This window comes from Temnothorax americanus, unplaced genomic scaffold (assembly GCF_048541705.1).
Source record: "Temnothorax americanus isolate GAGA-0224 unplaced genomic scaffold, ASM4854170v1 Scaffold45, whole genome shotgun sequence".
Classification (NCBI taxonomy): domain Eukaryota; kingdom Metazoa; phylum Arthropoda; class Insecta; order Hymenoptera; family Formicidae; genus Temnothorax; species Temnothorax americanus.
This window is the reverse complement of record NW_027509602.1, coordinates 941,896-960,689: the sequence shown is the minus strand read 5'-3', so window position 1 is coordinate 960,689 and position 18,794 is coordinate 941,896. Positions and strand designations below refer to the sequence as shown.

The 18,794-nt window shown below is 35.4% G+C and overlaps 6 protein-coding genes across 7 annotated transcripts; 2 read left to right on the top strand and 4 right to left on the bottom strand.

Annotated features, from left to right (window-relative positions):
* Nucleotides 1–66: 66 nt before the first annotated feature.
* On the top strand, nucleotides 67–1,905 carry LOC143903268 (succinate dehydrogenase cytochrome b560 subunit, mitochondrial). Its single transcript, XM_077416729.1, has 6 exons — nucleotides 67–202; nucleotides 279–335; nucleotides 583–779; nucleotides 894–1,036; nucleotides 1,380–1,480; nucleotides 1,738–1,905. The coding sequence occupies exons 1-6, from the start codon at nucleotides 183–185 to the stop codon at nucleotides 1,775–1,777; spliced, it is 558 nt and encodes a 185-aa protein (XP_077272855.1). The 5' UTR covers nucleotides 67–182; the 3' UTR covers nucleotides 1,778–1,905.
* Rfc38 (replication factor C subunit RfC38) lies at nucleotides 1,416–3,938 on the bottom strand. The gene is made up of 5 exons (XM_077416728.1): nucleotides 3,767–3,938; nucleotides 3,267–3,404; nucleotides 2,838–3,000; nucleotides 2,395–2,713; nucleotides 1,416–2,285 (listed from the first exon to the last, which is right to left on the bottom strand). Exons 1-5 carry the CDS (start codon nucleotides 3,851–3,853, stop codon nucleotides 1,928–1,930), a joined length of 1,065 nt encoding a protein of 354 aa, XP_077272854.1. The 5' UTR covers nucleotides 3,854–3,938; the 3' UTR covers nucleotides 1,416–1,927.
* Nucleotides 3,939–4,362: 424 nt separating this feature from the next.
* Nucleotides 4,363–9,212, bottom strand: Rassf8 (ras association domain-containing protein 8). Its single transcript, XM_077416725.1, has 10 exons — nucleotides 8,864–9,212; nucleotides 8,385–8,495; nucleotides 7,910–8,215; nucleotides 7,587–7,710; nucleotides 7,157–7,392; nucleotides 6,919–7,080; nucleotides 6,654–6,770; nucleotides 6,427–6,566; nucleotides 5,991–6,298; nucleotides 4,363–5,902 (listed from the first exon to the last, which is right to left on the bottom strand). The coding sequence occupies exons 1-10, from the start codon at nucleotides 8,936–8,938 to the stop codon at nucleotides 5,802–5,804; spliced, it is 1,680 nt and encodes a 559-aa protein (XP_077272851.1). The 5' UTR covers nucleotides 8,939–9,212; the 3' UTR covers nucleotides 4,363–5,801.
* A 1,784-nt stretch (nucleotides 9,213–10,996) lies between these two features.
* On the bottom strand, nucleotides 10,997–12,662 carry Rpl13 (ribosomal protein L13). 2 transcript variants are annotated; one of them, XM_077416719.1, is made up of 4 exons: nucleotides 12,536–12,662; nucleotides 11,875–12,033; nucleotides 11,462–11,711; nucleotides 10,997–11,333 (listed from the first exon to the last, which is right to left on the bottom strand). In XM_077416719.1, the coding sequence occupies exons 2-4, from the start codon at nucleotides 12,015–12,017 to the stop codon at nucleotides 11,067–11,069; spliced, it is 660 nt and encodes a 219-aa protein (XP_077272845.1). In that variant the 5' UTR covers nucleotides 12,018–12,033; nucleotides 12,536–12,662; the 3' UTR covers nucleotides 10,997–11,066. The 2 variants fall into 2 exon arrangements, with proteins under 2 accessions (XP_077272845.1, XP_077272844.1); XM_077416718.1 differs by having other exon boundaries at nucleotides 12,501–12,586.
* A 106-nt stretch (nucleotides 12,663–12,768) lies between these two features.
* Leurs-m (Leucyl-tRNA synthetase, mitochondrial) lies at nucleotides 12,769–16,402 on the top strand. The gene is made up of 8 exons (XM_077416717.1): nucleotides 12,769–13,001; nucleotides 13,225–13,432; nucleotides 13,540–13,933; nucleotides 14,008–14,894; nucleotides 14,981–15,334; nucleotides 15,411–15,651; nucleotides 15,738–15,975; nucleotides 16,135–16,402. The coding sequence occupies exons 1-8, from the start codon at nucleotides 12,891–12,893 to the stop codon at nucleotides 16,339–16,341; spliced, it is 2,640 nt and encodes an 879-aa protein (XP_077272843.1). The 5' UTR covers nucleotides 12,769–12,890; the 3' UTR covers nucleotides 16,342–16,402.
* Nucleotides 15,353–18,617, bottom strand: LOC143903261 (gamma-glutamylcyclotransferase). Its single transcript, XM_077416720.1, has 5 exons — nucleotides 18,340–18,617; nucleotides 18,082–18,206; nucleotides 16,682–16,980; nucleotides 16,478–16,582; nucleotides 15,353–16,292 (listed from the first exon to the last, which is right to left on the bottom strand). Exons 2-5 carry the CDS (start codon nucleotides 18,184–18,186, stop codon nucleotides 16,271–16,273), a joined length of 531 nt encoding a protein of 176 aa, XP_077272846.1. The 5' UTR covers nucleotides 18,187–18,206; nucleotides 18,340–18,617; the 3' UTR covers nucleotides 15,353–16,270.
* Nucleotides 18,618–18,794: the final 177 nt, after the last annotated feature.

The following is an 18,794-nucleotide window of genomic DNA, read 5'->3' as shown; positions in this document are numbered from 1 at the left end:
ATCTGAAATTATTTATGACGTTTAAAGAGACATTGCGTTATTGCTGCGTTAAAGTTCCTGTGCATCAATCTCGTTGCAATAATTTATAAAAATCGTATCCGCTATCCGCGATTTGACACACTTGCTTATCAACCGCCGAAAGTGCAGCGTATATTTGCCAATTTGCAAACGTCAACAAAAATATGGCGCTGGTCTACGCTAGGTATGCCGTAAATTTGCTTTTTATTTTGAAACATGTTGCTTGTTCGATTGAAACGAAAAACGATGTTTTCTTTTAGACTTCTCTGCCGGCGTAACGTCGATTTTCGACATTTCCGAAGCATATACACATGCAGGTAAGTCCTTACATAATGCATAACCTCTTATTTACATAACTGTCAGAGTATAAAGAATATAATTTCTATTTATTTTTTACGAAAGTAGTCACAAGATTATCACGTGTGGATTAAACGGAACGCTATTTACTCGCGTAGCTTTAGTTTGAATACTCATGTTTATCATATGAATCTTGTCACTTTATTTTCCATTGATTGTGTCTCGCAAGTCGCAATAAGACGTTGACAAAGCGTATGCTTGTTTCAGCCCTCTCAGCTCCACGGTTTCGAAACCGTTACTTTCGAGCGCGACATGCGAATCCCACGATGAGAAGAACATGCGTCTGAAGAGACCGTTATCGCCGCACATGACCATCTATCAAATTCAGTTAACGACGGTGCTCTCAATAACGCATCGCACTACTGGTATTATGCTCGCCAGTTACGCAATGTTCCTTGGTTTAGGTAAGATATATAATCCTAATTTTTTATATATATTCAGTTTAGTTTATCTAATGTGTACGTAATGCGAGTATGCCCAAGTTGGATATTGTTGAATCTGTAAATCTTATGTTTCAGGCACGTTGTTTATACCTGGCGGTGTCCCCTGCTTTATAGAAACAGTGGATAATTTGTGCTTGCCTTTGCCTGTACTGTTCGCTGGCAAAATGTTACTTGCTCTGCCTGCTACTTATCACTTGTTCAATGGAATACGTCATTTGGTATGTGACTGCAATATTATATAATTATATGATAAATGTGGTCTTATTTTAAGAAGGATGGTTGCTCAAATCAATATGATGAGAATTAGTTCAAATTTATAGAGGATATTTGTCTATGGGAATATGTCGTCCATGCCAAAGTTGAAGACAAAGTTGAAAACAATTGTGTGTATGGTTGTCTAATTCTTATTATATTAATTTAAAAATGGCAATGTAAATCGACAATTATTATATTTAACTTACATTCCATTATTGTTCAGGAGTTGGCACGATAATCTCATTAGCATTTTACATTTTAACGCTATATCAATAAATTGTCATGTGTGTTCTTATGAATTTGCAGGCTTGGGATTTGGGAATGTTTCTATCGATCAAGAAAGTGTATAGCACTGGATATGTGGTATCTGCCCTGGCAGCAATCTCCGCACTTGCACTTGCAGCGATGTAAGTGACGTACATTCTTCAGGAAACAATTCTTTAAAATTAGTTTTATCATATTATAACTGCATTGAATTAATGACTCAATTACAGAATAAAATAATTTATTAGACCTTATATGTGTTCGATTTTTCATACTCCGATTTAGAATCGAATAAGTGGTTAGCATAATTTGTTTATTTTTATAAAAAGATAGTATAAGTCTTAAGGCACAAACGAAGAAATAATACTAAATAAGGGACTAAAAAACGGGAATTTTTTAGGACAATCACAACATACAGAAAGCGAGATGAAAACCTGTGAAATTATACAGAAATAATTACACAAAAAAACTATATACTTTAAATAATTAATAAAGAATACTTAGATTAAGAGTTTGCTGTATTGTGACCGTTTTATCAAAGATATAAAAAATATTTATTTTACAAATAGATCGTAGAAGTACAGACAGTTTTATATAAAACCGTCCAAGGATGATTCGATGTATTTCTTGTAAATCGCCATAAACCGCGCGGCAAAAGCTTCCAAATGAAATATTGGTTTTGAACCACGTATCATTCTATGCTGATACTCCGACGCGACATCGATAATTTCTCGTTTCAACTGATCGTCACAATTTTTTACGCATTCTTGCAACAATCCTCTGAAGATTAGATCGCTCGGTATAGCGCGCGTTAACAGATCGTAAAATCTGTTGCGTACATCCAGAAGCACTTTGGGGGACTGTTCAGAGACCATCATACTGGCTGTATTTCGTATGTACACTTGCCAATCCGGTTCTGCTACCTTTTGATCGGCAGTAAATGGATATCTGAAAACCAAAACAAGACTCTTTAAAGCTATGAAGAAAAAAGCTTGACGATTTAAAAATCAGTGAATTTTTCACATATATCTCTATATATTTATTTCGTGTTACTTACTGCTCGACTTTGCAAGCCTCGAGCATCAGTATTGCTCGTCGAAGATTTCTATTGCTAGCCTCAACCAGCCGATTGGCTAACTCATCGGTTAGAGTGAGTCCTTCGCGTTTGCAAATCGAGTGTAAAATGCTTTTGATCTCGGAGGCAGTTGGCGCGGGGACTCGGATTCGCACGCATCGCGATCGAATCGCGGGCAAAACTCGCGACGTTGAATTCGCGCAAAGAATCAGTCGGCACGTACTGATGTACTTCTCCATTGTCCTGCGAAGCGCGTGCTGCGCATCCCTCGTAAGTTGATCCACGTTTGACAGCAGCACCACTATTTGTGTAATAAAAAATTGTAATTTTAGTTTTCTATATAATAGTCTTTATTTTTGTCACACAAAACATTTGTAACGCATAACAATGAAAAATGTTCTAATGCCGTTTTCTCTCTTAAATACCTTTAAACTCCTTCTGGCCTATATCTATATGATGGGTTTGCGCAGTCGACTTTATTAATTCCATGACAACAATTCTGTCGTATATCCCTGCGTCACTTGGATTTACTTCTGTGTGGTAATTACTGCTTATCGTCAGTATTTCCAATTTCTTTTTAGACGGTGTCTGAAAGCGCAGTATATAAGGATAGCAAATTATCAAATATAATCTTTCAATTAATGTCCCAGCAAACACAGAATACACCTTTGATAGCAATTGGCGACAATTTGCTATCAAAGGTGTATTCTGTGTTTGCTGGAGTCTTATGTGTTCTATCTAATCTGCAGAATACTGATGACCATAAATGTGCAAAAACCAACTGTTGTAATACAGTAAAGGTAGATTTTTTAAATGACAGTAACATTAATTGAGACAAGAAAAAAATTAATTACCTCAAACTGCATGTTTTCTATTTTTAATCTCTCAGCCGCAGCCCCGTAAAGTTCCTTTAAAATACATAATATTCGAGTTTTCTTTCCTGCGCCAGAGGGTCCATGTACTAATAAATGTGGAAAGTCTCGTTTCTGCACCTGGGGGGTTCATTTAAAAATAGAAATAAAGTAAAAATAATTCATATTTTTCCATCTAATCAGATATAATTCTGTAATGCGTTCCAGCAAAATTTTTATTTCTATATTAAAAATAATTTTTTGAAGATATATAATTTGAATCTGTATTTTTTATTAAAATAAATTTTAAAGCTAATGTAATTTTTTCATTTCATAACTCGTGAAATACATATCATCCAAAAACTCATATTCATCCAACTATTGTATTATTCTATTTCGAAAAACATTTGTTATTGTCTTTCTTTGGAAGGCGCGCTTTTAAAGCCGGCTAACCTCTCATTCTCCACACAATGTTCCAATATTACTTCGACCTAATATCTCACCATATTTTTCAAGTCCTCCGCTTGATCGAGATGGTAATCCAATTTCGCAAGCGTCGTTGGACGATATTTGTCAACCCACAAACTCATTTTATCAGCTTTTGCAAACCTATCACAAATGTCGAACGTTACTCGATCCAAAAAGTATCGTGTATTTCACAAACAAAACTAATAATTGTCACAGTCGGTAAAGATATCAGTGACTTTACCAGCGATAATTACCGGCAGTCATAAAATCACGAAAATTTAAACTTTCAAAAATATCAGAGGAATAGAATTAACGAGAAAGTGGTATTTAAAATTCTACAAATTGCGAACCAAGAATTCAGGATTTCAAATCCCGAAAGTCAATGAAGTATCTCACAGGAGAATACATATAACTGGCAAAAAGGTAACACTCCTAAAATTTTCAGAATATTTCGAAGGTCCAAGAATTGCAATTCCGAGAATTCGGAATATTAAATCGCAAAACTCATGAATCTCAAAAATTGACAAAGCAGGAGAATCGGTAAAGTTGAACTAAAAGAAAACGGCTCGAAGCAGAGGGCAACGTAAAATAAAAATTCTTAAATAAGGGAGAAATTAATTCTAACAATTCGTAAATTGTGCAACATATATTTATTTTCACCAGAAAAATTTAATTACACAGTAATTAAACTGGTTCTTCTATGACAATACTATTATAGAACGCATAAATTGCGTATAAATGCATAAAATACATTTTGTTATTTTTCAGACAAAGATCATATAATCAATTATTGCACAGTTAAGCTGTTCAAATGTATTGCAGACATTAATTATAACATTATTAATTATAACATTGTTCACATATACTATAAGATATATATATATATATTTTTCAATTCTCTCTAAATGGCATAACTACAGGTATACAAAATAAATGTGTCCTTAATAAAAATATCAATATGTCATAAAAATATTTGACATTTATGTATAAAAAATAATATACTTGCGACAAATGTTGTTGATGCTATGCCAAAACCGCGAAATTGCAAGATTATCGAGTTGCATAAAAACATTTTTTATTATACATTTTTAAAACATGAAATTATACTATGTGCCCCGCGTCATATATTAAAGTTACGAATTTACAAACCTTGAATGTTTGAAAGATTTTTCAGATAAACAAATCCTTTTGCAATTTCAAACATGACTTTTCTGGTTAATAAATTTCAAATGCAGATTTCTCAAACAACTTTACAGTTTTACGATTAACACGGCATATATCAATAATTTATGAAAATATTAAAAATATTATGTAATTAAATGAATCATTAATAATAACTCCCCTATTAACGTTTGTGATTTATTTAAGAAAAAGTACAAAACTATAATTAAATCTATTATGGCAAAATATTTCTTAGTGTAAAAAATATAAAATAACTGTGTGTGTGTGTGTGTGTGTGTGTGTGTGTGTGTGTGTGTGTGTGTGTGTGTGTGTGTGTGTGTGTGTGTGTGTGTGTGTGTGTGTGTGTGTGTGTAAAATATAAATATAATAAGTACAAAATTAACAAGGTGTACTAATAATTTTGATTTTTAGATTACTTCCTACATAAACTGAATTACCTATATATCTGAAAAGCTATACTTGATCACGAAGAAGAAATTTGCTCTAACAAGTACATATAATACTTAAAAGCATAATAGTTTTCTTTTTTTATAATCATGTAAGAATAAATGTAAAATATATTAAGTATTCGCAAAAATATGAGAATATTTAACATATAATAATTTATGTAATACTTTACTGCAAATTTGATTAATAATTTCACAAATATTTTGTGAATAAATGGGATAATAGATTAAGATGCATAAAGATAAGAACTTATTAATGACACATATAATAATAATATTAATTAATATTACTGAGAGATAAATGCATAAAAGATATGAAGATAAATTAAGTACTTTTATGTACTTTACTAAAAATTATAAACATACAAATATTTTAACGTATATTCTTTGATATGCTTTCTCACATATAAGACAATATTATCAGGTATGTTGGTTTCTCTGTTTATACCCACACACCATGTGGATTCTTACTTGTGGGTACTGCAGTTTCCAATTGCCTTGGTGATCCTATCATCTTACGTGTACTGCCAGGTTTATGGGCACCTAATAATTAAAAAATCTTATTTGTCAAACAGTTACATGTGCAAAACAAACTTGACATTACAAACGTGTGATATATAAAAATAAAAACCTTCTAATAAAGATTTGACTTGTTCATCTGAGCATGCAACAGCTAAACTTTGTAGATTTGCCTCCTTCATGTCGGCTACCAATCTCTCTACTTGTAATTTCTTCTCAACAATCGCCGATTCCAGATTAACTACTTCTAATTTTAAAGATTCGGCATGTTGCGAAGCTAATTCAGTCGCGCGTTTAGCTTGTTCCACCTCATTTTGCAAATGCTCCACTTCACTGATTATTTTTCTTTCCATAATTTGCCGTTCATCTGATTCGCGGCTCATATTGTGTTGTTCCATTGCAAGTTCTTCCATAACTAACCTGTAATTATAATTTTCATATTTCAATTTTAACGCAATGTAATCTTTTAGAATATAACGTATTGTATTAAAGAGTACTTAAGAGATAACAATTCTTACGATTCTATGAAAGACATTGCTTGCACTTACCTAATTTTATTTTTACATTGAAGGAGTTCCGTTTCACAATTGGCAAGCTTTGATCTGAGCAATGTTATTTCTGACTTCAGTGTTTTTTCCTGCTGTCTAACTATCTCGCTTTCTTCTTCCACATGCGCCAATTCTTTGAGCTGATTAACAATAATTGATAATTATAATTGACATTAACATCGTGTAATATATGGTCAGTAGACAAGAAAAAAATAAATAAACGTTACCTGTTCCTCAATGATACGACCAGTAGACTCAATGCGATTCATTTCTTGAGAAATATAATCCATTTGATGCATTTGTTCCCTATTTTTTGTTTCCCAGTATAATATTTCTGCATCAAACTAAAATAAGTAATTACTATAGTTTACCGCACATTTTTGTAGATAGATTAATCAAATATAATCTTAAGCAGGTAAATAATTACTTAGAAAAAATAGGTATTTTTTAAATTATAATATATTAATTAAATTGTCGAAGAATATGTATTACTTTTGTTAAATCAGCTTGTTGAGCGTTAATAGTGTCCCGCTGCTTATTGACTAGTCTTATAAGTTCAACGTATCGTTGAGTATAAGCAACAGTTGCCATATTTTGTGCCGTGACAGAAAGCGGATTAACAGATTGCGTAGGCACTTTTGTATCTTGAAACTCCTATAAAGGGTATATTGTAAATGTGCACACAAATAATCGTAAGTTATTACATCAAGTGTAAATATAGCAACAAAACCTGGATGAGATTTCTTTTCAGCTTCATGGAATTACTAGAAGATGGTTGATCGTCCTTGTGCACATGAGGACTTCCACTGCCGTGCACGAACTGCGATCTTCCAGGACTGTTTAAATTCGGCGGCGGTGGATCCCGGTAAGGTGGCAAGGTGCGTAAGCCAGGTGGCGAAGCTGGGCCTGGAGGCTCTCTGTAAGGTGGGACCTCGCGCACTTTCTTTTGCGACAGGTGCGTCGCGACTGAGGGAAAAAGCGACGAATTAATAACGAAACAAGTAACATCACGAGAATCGTTGCAGCATATGAGAGAGAGTTAGTTTGAAATACGATTTTTTATATATATATATATATATATATATATATCAGCGTGATATAATTTAAAAATAATATAAATAATATTTAATATAAATAATGAATTGAATAGAACGACTCACTTTCGGTATTGGTTCCTCGCGTAGGTGACTGTGCTGGTTTTTGTACATTTTTTCGAACATTTAAATCTTTATTCTTCAACTGCGGCGTGGGCTGAACTACAGCTACATTATTTTCCATTTGAATCTAAAATAACATTTTTTTTTATATACGTAGATGTAAAAATTAATTATGGAAAACTCACAATGTAGACAGAGACATGGGTAAACTCATAAGAAGTTATCCAAAATAATTTGTATTGAAATGTTTATCATTAATGCGTGTAATGTCTTTTTCTCTTTTCTTTTCTTTTCTTTTTTTTTTTTAATTAAGAATGTAAACTTACCTCTGTGCTACCTTCCGTGATACTTCCGTGAAACCCGCTAAATGTGAGAGATTTTCTAGTGTCTCTATTCCTTTCCAATCCTCCTGGCGTATCATCGAAATCTGAACTTTGCGTGGTTGTCACATTTTTGCTATCGTCCTGCATCCCAGCAGTACCCGTTCCATGCTCCGGCAACGATATTGGCAGTCCATTTGCGCGCGTTGCATAAGTTCGTGACGGTAATGCGTTTGTTTTGCTATTTTCCGGCGTGGAACGTCTCAGAATCAGTTGAACTTCCGAAGAGTATTCGCCCCATTTCATCAAAATCTAATCCACATAAATCGTACGTCATCAATTTTTGTCACTTCTCATACGTGCGATTGCACTGATATATAAGCATTTTGGTTTATTAAAGTTTCAAAATTAATTAATACCACGAAATAAATTGCAAACTTGCGATATCTGAGAGTAGATTGTATTGGATTATATGCCTGACCTTGAGAGGATTCTCATAAGGAGCCAGCAGACGCTCGTTGGTTCGCCAGCGCTCCACCAAAGTGAATCTACCTGTCTGAGCTGTGGCGTGAGCGAGCGCGTACACCACATCCTACAAACAAACTGTCATCAGCAGTTGGCTCTTCAGTTGGCTTTTAAAAACAGGCACAAGCGTTTATAAGATATAAAGTATTGGAAACATGATTCTCCCGATGATAACAAGTACGCTGTTGCGAAATACAATCACTGAACTGTGCAACCAACTAAATTTTTGATATTTATTTATTTTTGTAAATTCACATGCACGCTATTCCCATGTGCTAATGAAAAGTGACAGGCTTTCTCTACAATATGGTGTAATTAATTTCATTTTAGCCGTTACAAACAAAAATAACAGCTGTGTGCATGTATATAAATATGTACACACACATGTTCGAAGTATACATAATAGAATGACGTCAACTTCCTGACGATACATACTTGACAGGTGGTGGTCTCGGTAACGCCGCATACAATGCGTTGAATTCCCTCCACCCACACCTTCAGCTCCATCATATTAGCGAGATACCGAGTCCCCGAGCTTAATTCCTCACATCGCCGACGCAATCAGCTCGCGTCAAGAAACATCGGTCGTACCTCATCTCCCGTACGGCCGCCGTCATAACCTCGCGGCCAACCGCGTATACGTCTCGACGAGCGTCTTCACTCCGGACAAAGCCAATCTCGGTTTACTCGATCGTTCGGCTGCCGTTCGAGGCTCGAACGTCGAACGGCCGCGACGAATCTAACGTTCGCCCCCCCTCCCCCCCGACGGGCGTTTAATTTCTTTCTAACTTCCGATGTATAATTACCGGAGGTGACAGATGCGCTACAATGGCGACACAACACGCAGAGACGGCGATTTGCATTAAACAAGCACACGTGCACGACGGATAAATGATTGACAGTCGTGTAGTATGTAACATATATACACACAATCTCTCTTTCTTTTTCTCTTAAAAAAAATATGTTTTTTTTTTAAATCAAATATTAAAAACAATTTTACAACTGTTGATCATGACATATATAAATTGCATAATTATAATAATGTGCAACAGACTCGGCAATGCAGGAATCTTCCCTATCTGACTTTTGTATACATAGAAAAACATCAAAAAATTATGGAGAACACACGCTTGATATAATTAGAAATTGTTAACGTAATTCATACTTGCTGTAAATACCGAACAAATTTTGATGAAACATTCTGTCATCCGTTTGTTGATATAAATTTGAAAAGAGAAAAAAAAAAAAAAAAAAAAAATTGCAAGGTATATTCCTACAGCCATTTAGACAAGATAGAATACCCTCTTCGTCAACTACAAGTATTCTTGCCATCGGGATATTCACAATTTTAATTTAATTTAATTTGACAGCTGATCCTCACTTTTTCTTTACGATTGAACCATACTTGCGACAGTTATGTATGTACCCCAATTGTTGAGCAGCATTCTAAACTGAAAGCGATTCATGTATAATGGATGATCACAATGGCGACTTCTTTGCTCAGATGAAGCAAATATATCCCACATGTGTCTATCTCGAGTATAATATCCGGTGAATGCATATTATCAGTCAGAATTTCCATATACGAAATGTATAATCCAGATAATCCTGGAAAAAAAACTTCGGCTCAAGAGATTCTTCCTGTCAACGCTTGGAAGAAATCAATTTGAAGTCCCCCAACAATTTATACCATGCGACTTTTCTCTGCGGATCGCGATGGTATGACGACTTCCGTGGACGAAACCATACGAAAGTATGTATGTACGTACATACATTACACAATGCCCCGCCTATAGCTCTTCCAACGAGATCGTCGTCGGTCAGCGCGTCGATCGGGGCAATGAATATTGTTGTCGAATTTGCAGTAGATAAACGCCTCAGAAGAATAACACGAGATCATATAGTCTCTTTAAATTAAAATGTTTAAATTTACGTAATATACAATATAAAAATTCTAATCACGTCCACAACATTATATCTTTTTTCGCATCATGTAAATCTTTAAAACAATTGGATTTGACATCAAGTGGGATTTCTACTGATCATTTATTAAGATTAATGAAAAAATTTGGCAGAAAATAATTTATTAAAACTTATAGTGTTTCATTTTTCATACTCTGATTTAGAATCGAATAAGTGTTTAGCATAATTTGTTTATTTTTGTAAAAAATTTTATAACTGTTGATCATGACATATATAGGTTGCGTTCCGATTTCCGATATTCACTGCAAGAACTGAAAATCTATAGTTTACGTAACGTACACTATAGATTTTCAGTACTGACAGTGAATATCGGAACGCAGCCATAAATTGCATAATTATAATAATGTGCAATGTGGAGAGACTCGGCAATGCAGGAATCTTCCCTTTCTGACTTTTGCATTTACATGGAAAAACATAAAAAAATTATGGAGAAACACACGCTTGATATAATTAGTAATTGTTAACGTAATTCTCATACTTGCTGCAAATACCGAACAAATTTTGATAAAACATTCTGTCATCCATTTGTTGTTATAAATAAAAAATAAAAAAATGATTGCAAGGTATTCCAGAAAAAGGAGAAAATTATTTTCCATCAAAGGAAAATTTTATTTTTGTATATACATAAAGAAAAAAGGTGTCATTATAAAGAGAACTACTTCTTCGTTTTCTTATCCTTTGCAACTTTAGTCACCTCGTCGGGATTCTCGGACGCATCCTTAACGCGCTTCGCACGGATACCGACTAATCGCGCGTCAGCTCGTGCCTTGCGAAGGGTTACGTATGCCGAGAATTTGGTCTCCTCTTCGGTGATGGGACGTGCCTTCGCCTTGGCGGGTGCTTGATGTCGGATTGGCATGGGCTCTCCCTTGATCTGAACCGCAAGTTTTCTCTCCTCTTCGGTTGCATCGCCCTTCTTCGGCTAAAATTTAAGAAAATAAATTAAAATAAAACGAATACGTAACATAAAAGTGTATTTTTCTTCATAATATATTTTCAAAAATCTCAAAATAATGTAATACGAGAAATAAGACAATTTGAATGTCATACCTTCTTCTCATTTACGGGGAACAGGATCAGTTTAGCCTTGTACTCCTTTAAGCGCTGAGCATTTGTTTGCAGAGACTCGATGGACTTGTTGCGACGACGTGGATCGACCGCAATTCCGATCGTCTTAGCGAATCTCCTGTTCAGACTGCTAGCTTTCAGTTCGGCGAGCGTGAAACCTTTACCAGCGCGAACCTTGGTATGATAGCGGAATGTCGGGCAATGCACGATGGGTCTCAAAAGGTTTACAGGCCTAAAAGAAGACGATCAACGATATTTACCGAAGCAAGATGCAAACAAGAGGTAAATTTCATCGCGCGCTTATGGAAGCATTAAATATACATTCGATAAACTAAGGTTGGATCTGGAAATATCAATTATCGATATGATGCAAAATGTTTGGTGGATGTATGTACCTAGGGGCGAGAGCTCGTGCCTTCTTGGCACGTTTTTGCTTGCGACGGATCTTCCTCGCTGGTTGGTTAAACCAGGTCTTGACGTATCGCTGCCAATCCTTATGGAAATGGCCATTTGGAATCATATTATTTCCCTTACCCATGGTTGACGCCTAATATCTGCAACAGAATCAAAAATTTGGTAATTGAATGTGCACCACGCGCAACTGAATATTAAATATTTTCGTAAGTAATCATGTGACAACTAATTTAATTCTGAATTCTTCTGAATTTCATTGTAATTCCAATTTCAAAAACGAGAGGTTAGCATCTGTAACAGTTCACATAAGCAGTGTTAAGTAGACACTGTGTATAAACAATCCATATTTGTCGCAAAATTATGGATACTGAAAGCATTAAATTGTTGAGATTGAAGAAAAAACTGTAACGAAGTGTCACCAAAGGAAACAAAAGTTCAACAGCATTGAACTCGGATCCTAACCTCTCTTTCGCGGTGTAAACTAAACACAAATAGAAATTAACTATTTCGTTACAAAGATTACATATATGAGGCGAAAGCAATTGGAAATACAGAAAATTACGCGTTCCCGTTGTTACATATTACATATAATATACGATGCTGATACCTCGCGCAGATTAAAATCCTACGCCACTCACTCACCAACTCACGGACGCGAGACGAACCGGAAAAGGAGCGCGAGACCGGCGGAACGAAAGTGGCGCTTTTCGGAGCAGAAATATCTTTATTGCGCAAAAATGAAATCTTTCGCCGTGTTTTTCAGGAATAATAATTGCAACGTTAATATCCGAAGATATTTAACGTTATGGAAACGGCAAAATAAACAATCGTTCTTTAATCCACAAACGGTAATTTATCTGCAGTCGTACAGAAAAATGGCAGCGCACGTGGCGCAAAGTGCAAAGGTTATGTGCGCGCCTGGACGCGATACAAGCGCGTGTCTCACGTCTCACTTCTCACTTTTTGTTTACACGGGAAGAATCTGATTTTCACGATAATGCAAGGCTTACCTTGTTCCGTCAGAGTGATGTCGCGATGGAAGATACGAAGATTATTAAATCACTTCTTTCACCAGTCGTTTTCACTGTCAACTGCTGATACGTCGCCGGTATTTTTGTTTAATTGTCTATTCCATTGATTTTCTGCAGGGCATTTAAATGTTAAATATACCTAGATTGGTTTTATTTTGTTCATATATTCGCGAATATAGTAAAAGTTTTTAACGCTATTTTGTAGTCACCTTATAGTAAACTTTATTAGTGAAGTTTCTCAAACTGTTGTATCTCGCTTTGAACGTGTCACGTTATTTATTGAAATATTGTCTTTTTCAGACTTCATCAATATGTTCGTCAGAGATGAGAAAGGCGATAGAGAAATGCTGGAGTGATAAAATTAATCTTCACAAACCCAGTGTTAATAACGCCAAGGATAAATTTTATATTCTTTCAATGTTTCCTTATCCATCGGGTGCCTTGCACATGGGTCATGTGCGAGTTTATACAATAAGCGACACTGTAGCTCGATTTTATAGACTGAAAGGTAGGCCTCGCAACAAGTTACAATATCTATGATTTTATTTATTTATCTATTTGTTAAATCTGGCACGAGCTTACCCTGAGACATAATGAATCTTATAATAAATTTAGGTAAGAATGTAATTCACCCGATGGGTTGGGACGCCTTTGGATTGCCAGCGGAAAATGCTGCTATTGAGAGAGAAATCGATCCTGCCGTATGGACAAATGAAAATATAGAGACAATGCGCAACCAATTAAAGATGCTGAATTATTCTTTTGATTGGGATAGAGAATTCGCAACCTGCGACGCGGATTATTACAAGTGGACCCAAGAACTGTTTCTCAAGTTGTACGATAAAGGTTTGGCGTATCAAAAGGAAGCCTACGTTAACTGGGATCCTGTCGATCAGACTGTCCTAGCGGAGGAACAGATAGATGCAAATCAGCGATCTTGGAGGTCCGGTGCGGTCGTGGAAAAAAAATTGTTGAAGCAGTGGTTTATTAGAACGACCGCTTTTGCAAAGTAAGTTCGAAAGTTTCACATATATAAAGTTCTGAAGAATTAATATTTTAATTAATAAATTAATTATGTCATAGATCATTGTTGGAAGGTTTAGACGATCCAACATTGAAGGAATGGAAAGATATTATAAAAATTCAAAAACACTGGATAGGTGGCGATTGCAATGGCATTAATATTGATTTTAAATTAGTATCCAAAATTCCAGAATTCCCAGGGACATTAAATATATGGATCGATATGCCAGAATTTGTGGAGTACGCAAAGTATGTCGCTGTATCCCCTCAAAGTATTTTACATCGTAAAGAACACACGTATGAAATAGACGTCGGAATAAAAGGTTTAAACGCAAAAATAATAAATCCATTTTCCGGCGAAGAATTGCCGATTTTTATCACTGACAAAGTCGTTTACCCACCGTGGAGAGACACTCGTTTGGGTATACCTTCCGCATCGATGGACGATTTGAAATTCTCGGAGTTAGTTGGAATACCATTTTCCCGGCATTCGATACGTAGCTACGAACAGCAACGGCAAAAGATATCTGAAGTATTCCAAAAAGCTAGAGAATGGGGAATAGGCGGATATCCAGTGAGCTCGAGGCTGCAGGATTGGTTAATCTCTAGGCAGAGGTATTGGGGTACACCCATACCTGTTATTCATTGTACAAATTGTGGCGCGCAACCTGTACCTCGCGATCAACTTCCCGTGACATTGCCAAAAATGACGCACTCGGGCTCGAATAAAAGATTGTCGATCCACGACATGAAGGATTGGTTGCAGACGAAATGTCCCAAGTGCGGAGGAAAGGCGACTAGGGAAGCCGACACGATGGACACATTTGTAGATAGCAGCTGGTACTTTTTAAGATTTATTGATCCCAAAAATACAAAAGAGATGTTCTCAGTAGAAAAAGTTAAGGAAACTTTTCCCGTGGATCTCTACATAGGTGGAAAAGAACATGGTATAATAGCAACATTTTCTTAATTACTGTATTTCGACATTTATATCTCGAATTAAAATATCCTTTATAAATTTTGCATCTTTTAGCCGTGCTTCATTTATACTTCGCCCGGTTTATGAGTCATTTCCTGCACTCGGAAGGTCTTTTACCATGCAGAGAACCATTTAGACAGCTTCTTGTGCAAGGGGTAGTAATGGGTAAAACGTGTCAAGTTTTGAGTACTGGCAAATACGTGCCAGAAAATGAGGTAAATGTCAAAGGGGATCAATACAAGACGAAGTCTGGAGAACTTGTCTCTATGCGCTGGGAAAAAATGTCAAAATCGAAGCATAATGGAGTTGATCCTCTCAGTTTGCTGGATAAATATGGAATAGATACGACAAGATTATTAATACTGGCCGATGTTGCACCAACGTCCACTAGAAATTGGTCAGAAAACAGTAAGTTTCTTAAAAGTCAACTGTTTAAGTGGTGATATTATTGAAAGATAACATACTTATTCACATAACATTGCAGCTATTATCGGTATAAACAATTGGCAGAACCGTCTTTGGACCCTTGTTAAACGATTTAAAGCTGAACGCGACAAAATATCTCCAAAGGAACTCGAAAGCAAACCTACCGATCCTAAATACGTCAAAGACGATGCGCACATGTTTGACAGTCGAAATTATTTTCTTAAAAACGTGACATTTAATATAGTAGAATCGCAGCAACTTAGTGTAGCAATATCTCGAATGCAAGGTCTTACAAATAGGTAAATAATTATATTATACGTTTAGTAACTCTGATTATAATATTCGAATATACATTGAATATATAAATCTGAATCTGTAATTATAGCTTACGAAAAGTTAGCCTAGAGTGTCTGGGAAAAAGTCGCGAATTCGAACGAGCGCTAGCTGTTCAAATTATAATGCTCGCTCCATTCGCTCCGCATTTTGCTTCCGAATTATGGGCTATTTTTCGTTCTGCGAAGCATCATCTTATAGATAATACAGAAGTTGACTTCAACAAAGATCTGTTTGGACAGAAATGGCCAGATATTGACATGGGTTACAATCTCGTAATGAACGTTTATGTAAGTATATATCCAATGACATATATTCCAATATCATTAAAATATAATAATATGAAGAATACAACCGTAAAATTTTATATGTGGGGTTTTTAATATTTTTATATCGCTGTTTTTATTTTTTGAATTTTAATTTGTTATGTTTACACCATACATATCTAGGTAAACAAAAGAGAATTTCTTAAAATGAAGATTCCACGATGTAAGTTGGAAGAAATGACGGCAGATACAGCATTGGAATACGTGATTCTCGATCCGTATTATCAAAAGTATTCGTACAATAAAAATGTTGTAACAGTCAACTTCCAATCAGGGAAAGGCTGCGATGCATCATTGTACATAACCATGGAAAAACAGAAAGAAGATTAGATAACAGATAAGCTCACATGGCATTTTGTATACATAAGATATTAATAGAAATTATATTATACCCATACAGAACTATTTATTATACAAGGAAAGTTTTATGTTCTAAGAATCTATGATGGTTCAATTTGTTACTTACCTAACGTCATATTCTCCTTTGTATCCATTATGTGGGATAGTTTTCAAGAATTTCACGTAGTCGGTGGGAAGATGATTTTCTTCGGCTCCTTTTAATATCATATTTCTGCGCAAAATAATCAAGACAAATTTTTTAGATAAAAGTTGAAGATACAACTAGTTATAATCATGTTCAAATTATTGTTATTTCTTTTATATTACGTACAGATATAATGGCGAGGGCCTCCTATCCATTGGATAATTTTCTGGCTTTATATGTTCCTTTGGATTATTACACTGCTGGTACACTCTACAGGTTAAAGTTGTGCCATCAGGAGTTTCAACATTCACTGTCATCGGATGATATATATCATCGCGAACACCTTCTTGATTGTCTAGCGTAGCTAAATTGCATTTATTCAATTCCCAGACTACACCCCACACGACTGAATTTTCTGTTTCCACAATTGTTGCGGATGCTCCTTGCCATCGTTTAGAATATCGATGAAAATCCAATCTGAAATTCTATAATATAATAAAAATATATAATGTACAAAAATATAAAAAAATATATATGTTATACAGGGTGCGGGCAAAATCGTAGTGCAAACGAGAACAAGGTAATTTCTCGTGCCAAAGTAAGTCAAAATTGTAAAATAATTCTTTTCTGAGAGCTAAGCAAGATAAATACAACTGATAGGAAACAAATCATTGCCGATGTCTACAAACAGAAATGGCAGTTTATAGCAAAATCCGTTAATCGGAAAAAAAAAGAAATAATCTTGTTCTCATTTGTACTATGATTTCGCATCCACCCTGTAAATAAATATAATAACTGTACAAATAATTAATATTACATTTAGTATAATTTCTAGTTTACATTTGCAAATCCAAAAATACATTTTGCATTACTGTTAAATATCTCTGTATATATCTCTATATGTATATAGTTTTTTAAGATTCTTGTATTTGATGAATGTATATTCAAAAATCTTCCTATGTATAGAACTTTGAAAATGAGGCACAATCTTATCTTTGTTCTTTGTATTCTTACTTTATCTTCAAGGTTTAGTATTATGCATGCAATATATGTGTGTGTGTGTGTGTGTGTGTGTGTGTTTGTCTCGTCCCTATTACCATTTTTAAAGCATATCAGCATTATAATTATATTATTGAGTAAAATTATATTATTTAAAAAATACTTCTCCATATATCTGTATCTTATCAGACGTAAAGACTCATATCTCTATTATTATTATAGAAATTTAAAGAAAACTGCAAAATTTAAAGCTTATTATTTCTATGAAGATTTTTTATAAGACTTTTTCTAAACAATTATATCTTAGGTACTAGTAACAATAGACATATAAGATCCTTTACTATTATGCAATTTAACTCCTGGTATATTAAAAAAAAAAAATTAACTCCAAATTTGACAAAAACTGGAGGGACTGGAGGTACGATTCTTTACCTTTAAAGTACAGATACGTGACTGACATATACATATCCATATGTACACAAAGTTTGCAATAATCCACATCGAATCAACTAGTATTTTATCAATCGACATACAAACTTTGATAACTAAAAAAATCACGTATATATTTATTTTCTCTTCCCAATTACCTTTATGTAACCGATGTTTTTCATTACTGCAGTCGGATTAGATAGACGTATCCTCTTGGAGAACAAATTGCTCCCGTAAGCGAAATACAGAAACGTGTTGGACATTTTTCAAATCGTCCTGCAAACTTTTCACAAAAATAGCAGAGTTTAAATACACGAACAGAAAAGCGTTTCGTTTACTTCAACCGGCGCACTGCTGCGGTTGTTTAAAACGAGACGCGTGACTCGTGAGCATATATACCATATATATATACATACCGTGCGTGTATCTACGAAAGATAAGGGTATATCTCGTATATGTAAACTGACAGGTTGTTAACAATAATCCCGCGGGGAGGAGGGAGCGTTCCGAGCGCGAGGCGCGCTCCCCGCTTCCCGCGAGCGCCGTTTCGGTCACTGCACTCTCTGCTCTGGCAGTCTCCGCCGGTGCGGCACCGACTATTATATCTATCCAACTCATCCGGTTTGACAACTCCGCGCGGTTATTCCCGTTCGAAGGATACCCCGGCCGCGTCGGTAAATCCCGGCCGATTGATTTGACGCGCGCCGCGCGCCGCGCGCTCCGAGCCGACCGACCGACCGTACGACCGCATCCGACGGTTGGAGCGTTCGGTCGTTTCTCTTTTTTCATCTTTCTGACTCTCTCACTCTCTCTCTCTCTCTCTCTTTCTTCCCAATCGCGCACCACCGTGGCGATTGGCGATCATCGCTGA

Coding starts and splice junctions, on each gene's coding strand:
- LOC143903268 (XM_077416729.1), top strand. CDS start 183: ATGGCGCTGGTCTACGCTAG. Junction 203..278: donor ATGGCGCTGGTCTACGCTAG/GTATGCCGTAAA, acceptor GTTTTCTTTTAG/ACTTCTCTGCCGGCGTAACG. Junction 780..893: donor CGCAATGTTCCTTGGTTTAG/GTAAGATATATA, acceptor CTTATGTTTCAG/GCACGTTGTTTATACCTGGC.
- Rfc38 (XM_077416728.1), bottom strand. CDS start 3,853: ATGAGTTTGTGGGTTGACAAATATCGTCCAACGACGCTTGCGAAATTG. Junction 3,001..3,266: donor TAGAAAACATGCAGTTTGAG/GTAATTAATTTT, acceptor CTGCGCTTTCAG/ACACCGTCTAAAAAGAAATT. Junction 2,286..2,394: donor GAGGCTTGCAAAGTCGAGCA/GTAAGTAACACG, acceptor TTTGGTTTTCAG/ATATCCATTTACTGCCGATC.
- Rassf8 (XM_077416725.1), bottom strand. CDS start 8,938: ATGATGGAGCTGAAGGTGTGGGTGGAGGGAATTCAACGCATTGTATGC. Junction 7,711..7,909: donor TCACGGAAGGTAGCACAGAG/GTAAGTTTACAT, acceptor ATGTTATTTTAG/ATTCAAATGGAAAATAATGT. Junction 5,903..5,990: donor AGTCAAATCTTTATTAGAAG/GTTTTTATTTTT, acceptor TTTAATTATTAG/GTGCCCATAAACCTGGCAGT.
- Rpl13 (XM_077416719.1), bottom strand. CDS start 12,017: ATGGGTAAGGGAAATAATATGATTCCAAATGGCCATTTCCATAAGGAT. Junction 11,712..11,874: donor GCACGAGCTCTCGCCCCTAG/GTACATACATCC, acceptor GTCTTCTTTTAG/GCCTGTAAACCTTTTGAGAC. Junction 11,334..11,461: donor TCCCCGTAAATGAGAAGAAG/GTATGACATTCA, acceptor CTTAAATTTTAG/CCGAAGAAGGGCGATGCAAC.
- Leurs-m (XM_077416717.1), top strand. CDS start 12,891: ATGCAAGGCTTACCTTGTTCCGTCAGAGTGATGTCGCGATGGAAGATA. Junction 13,433..13,539: donor TCGATTTTATAGACTGAAAG/GTAGGCCTCGCA, acceptor TAATAAATTTAG/GTAAGAATGTAATTCACCCG. Junction 15,335..15,410: donor TAGAAATTGGTCAGAAAACA/GTAAGTTTCTTA, acceptor ATAACATTGCAG/CTATTATCGGTATAAACAAT.
- LOC143903261 (XM_077416720.1), bottom strand. CDS start 18,186: ATGTCCAACACGTTTCTGTATTTCGCTTACGGGAGCAATTTGTTCTCC. Junction 16,583..16,681: donor AGGCCCTCGCCATTATATCT/GTACGTAATATA, acceptor TATTTTGCGCAG/AAATATGATATTAAAAGGAG. Junction 16,293..16,477: donor AAAGGAGAATATGACGTTAG/GTAAGTAACAAA, acceptor GATGCATCGCAG/CCTTTCCCTGATTGGAAGTT.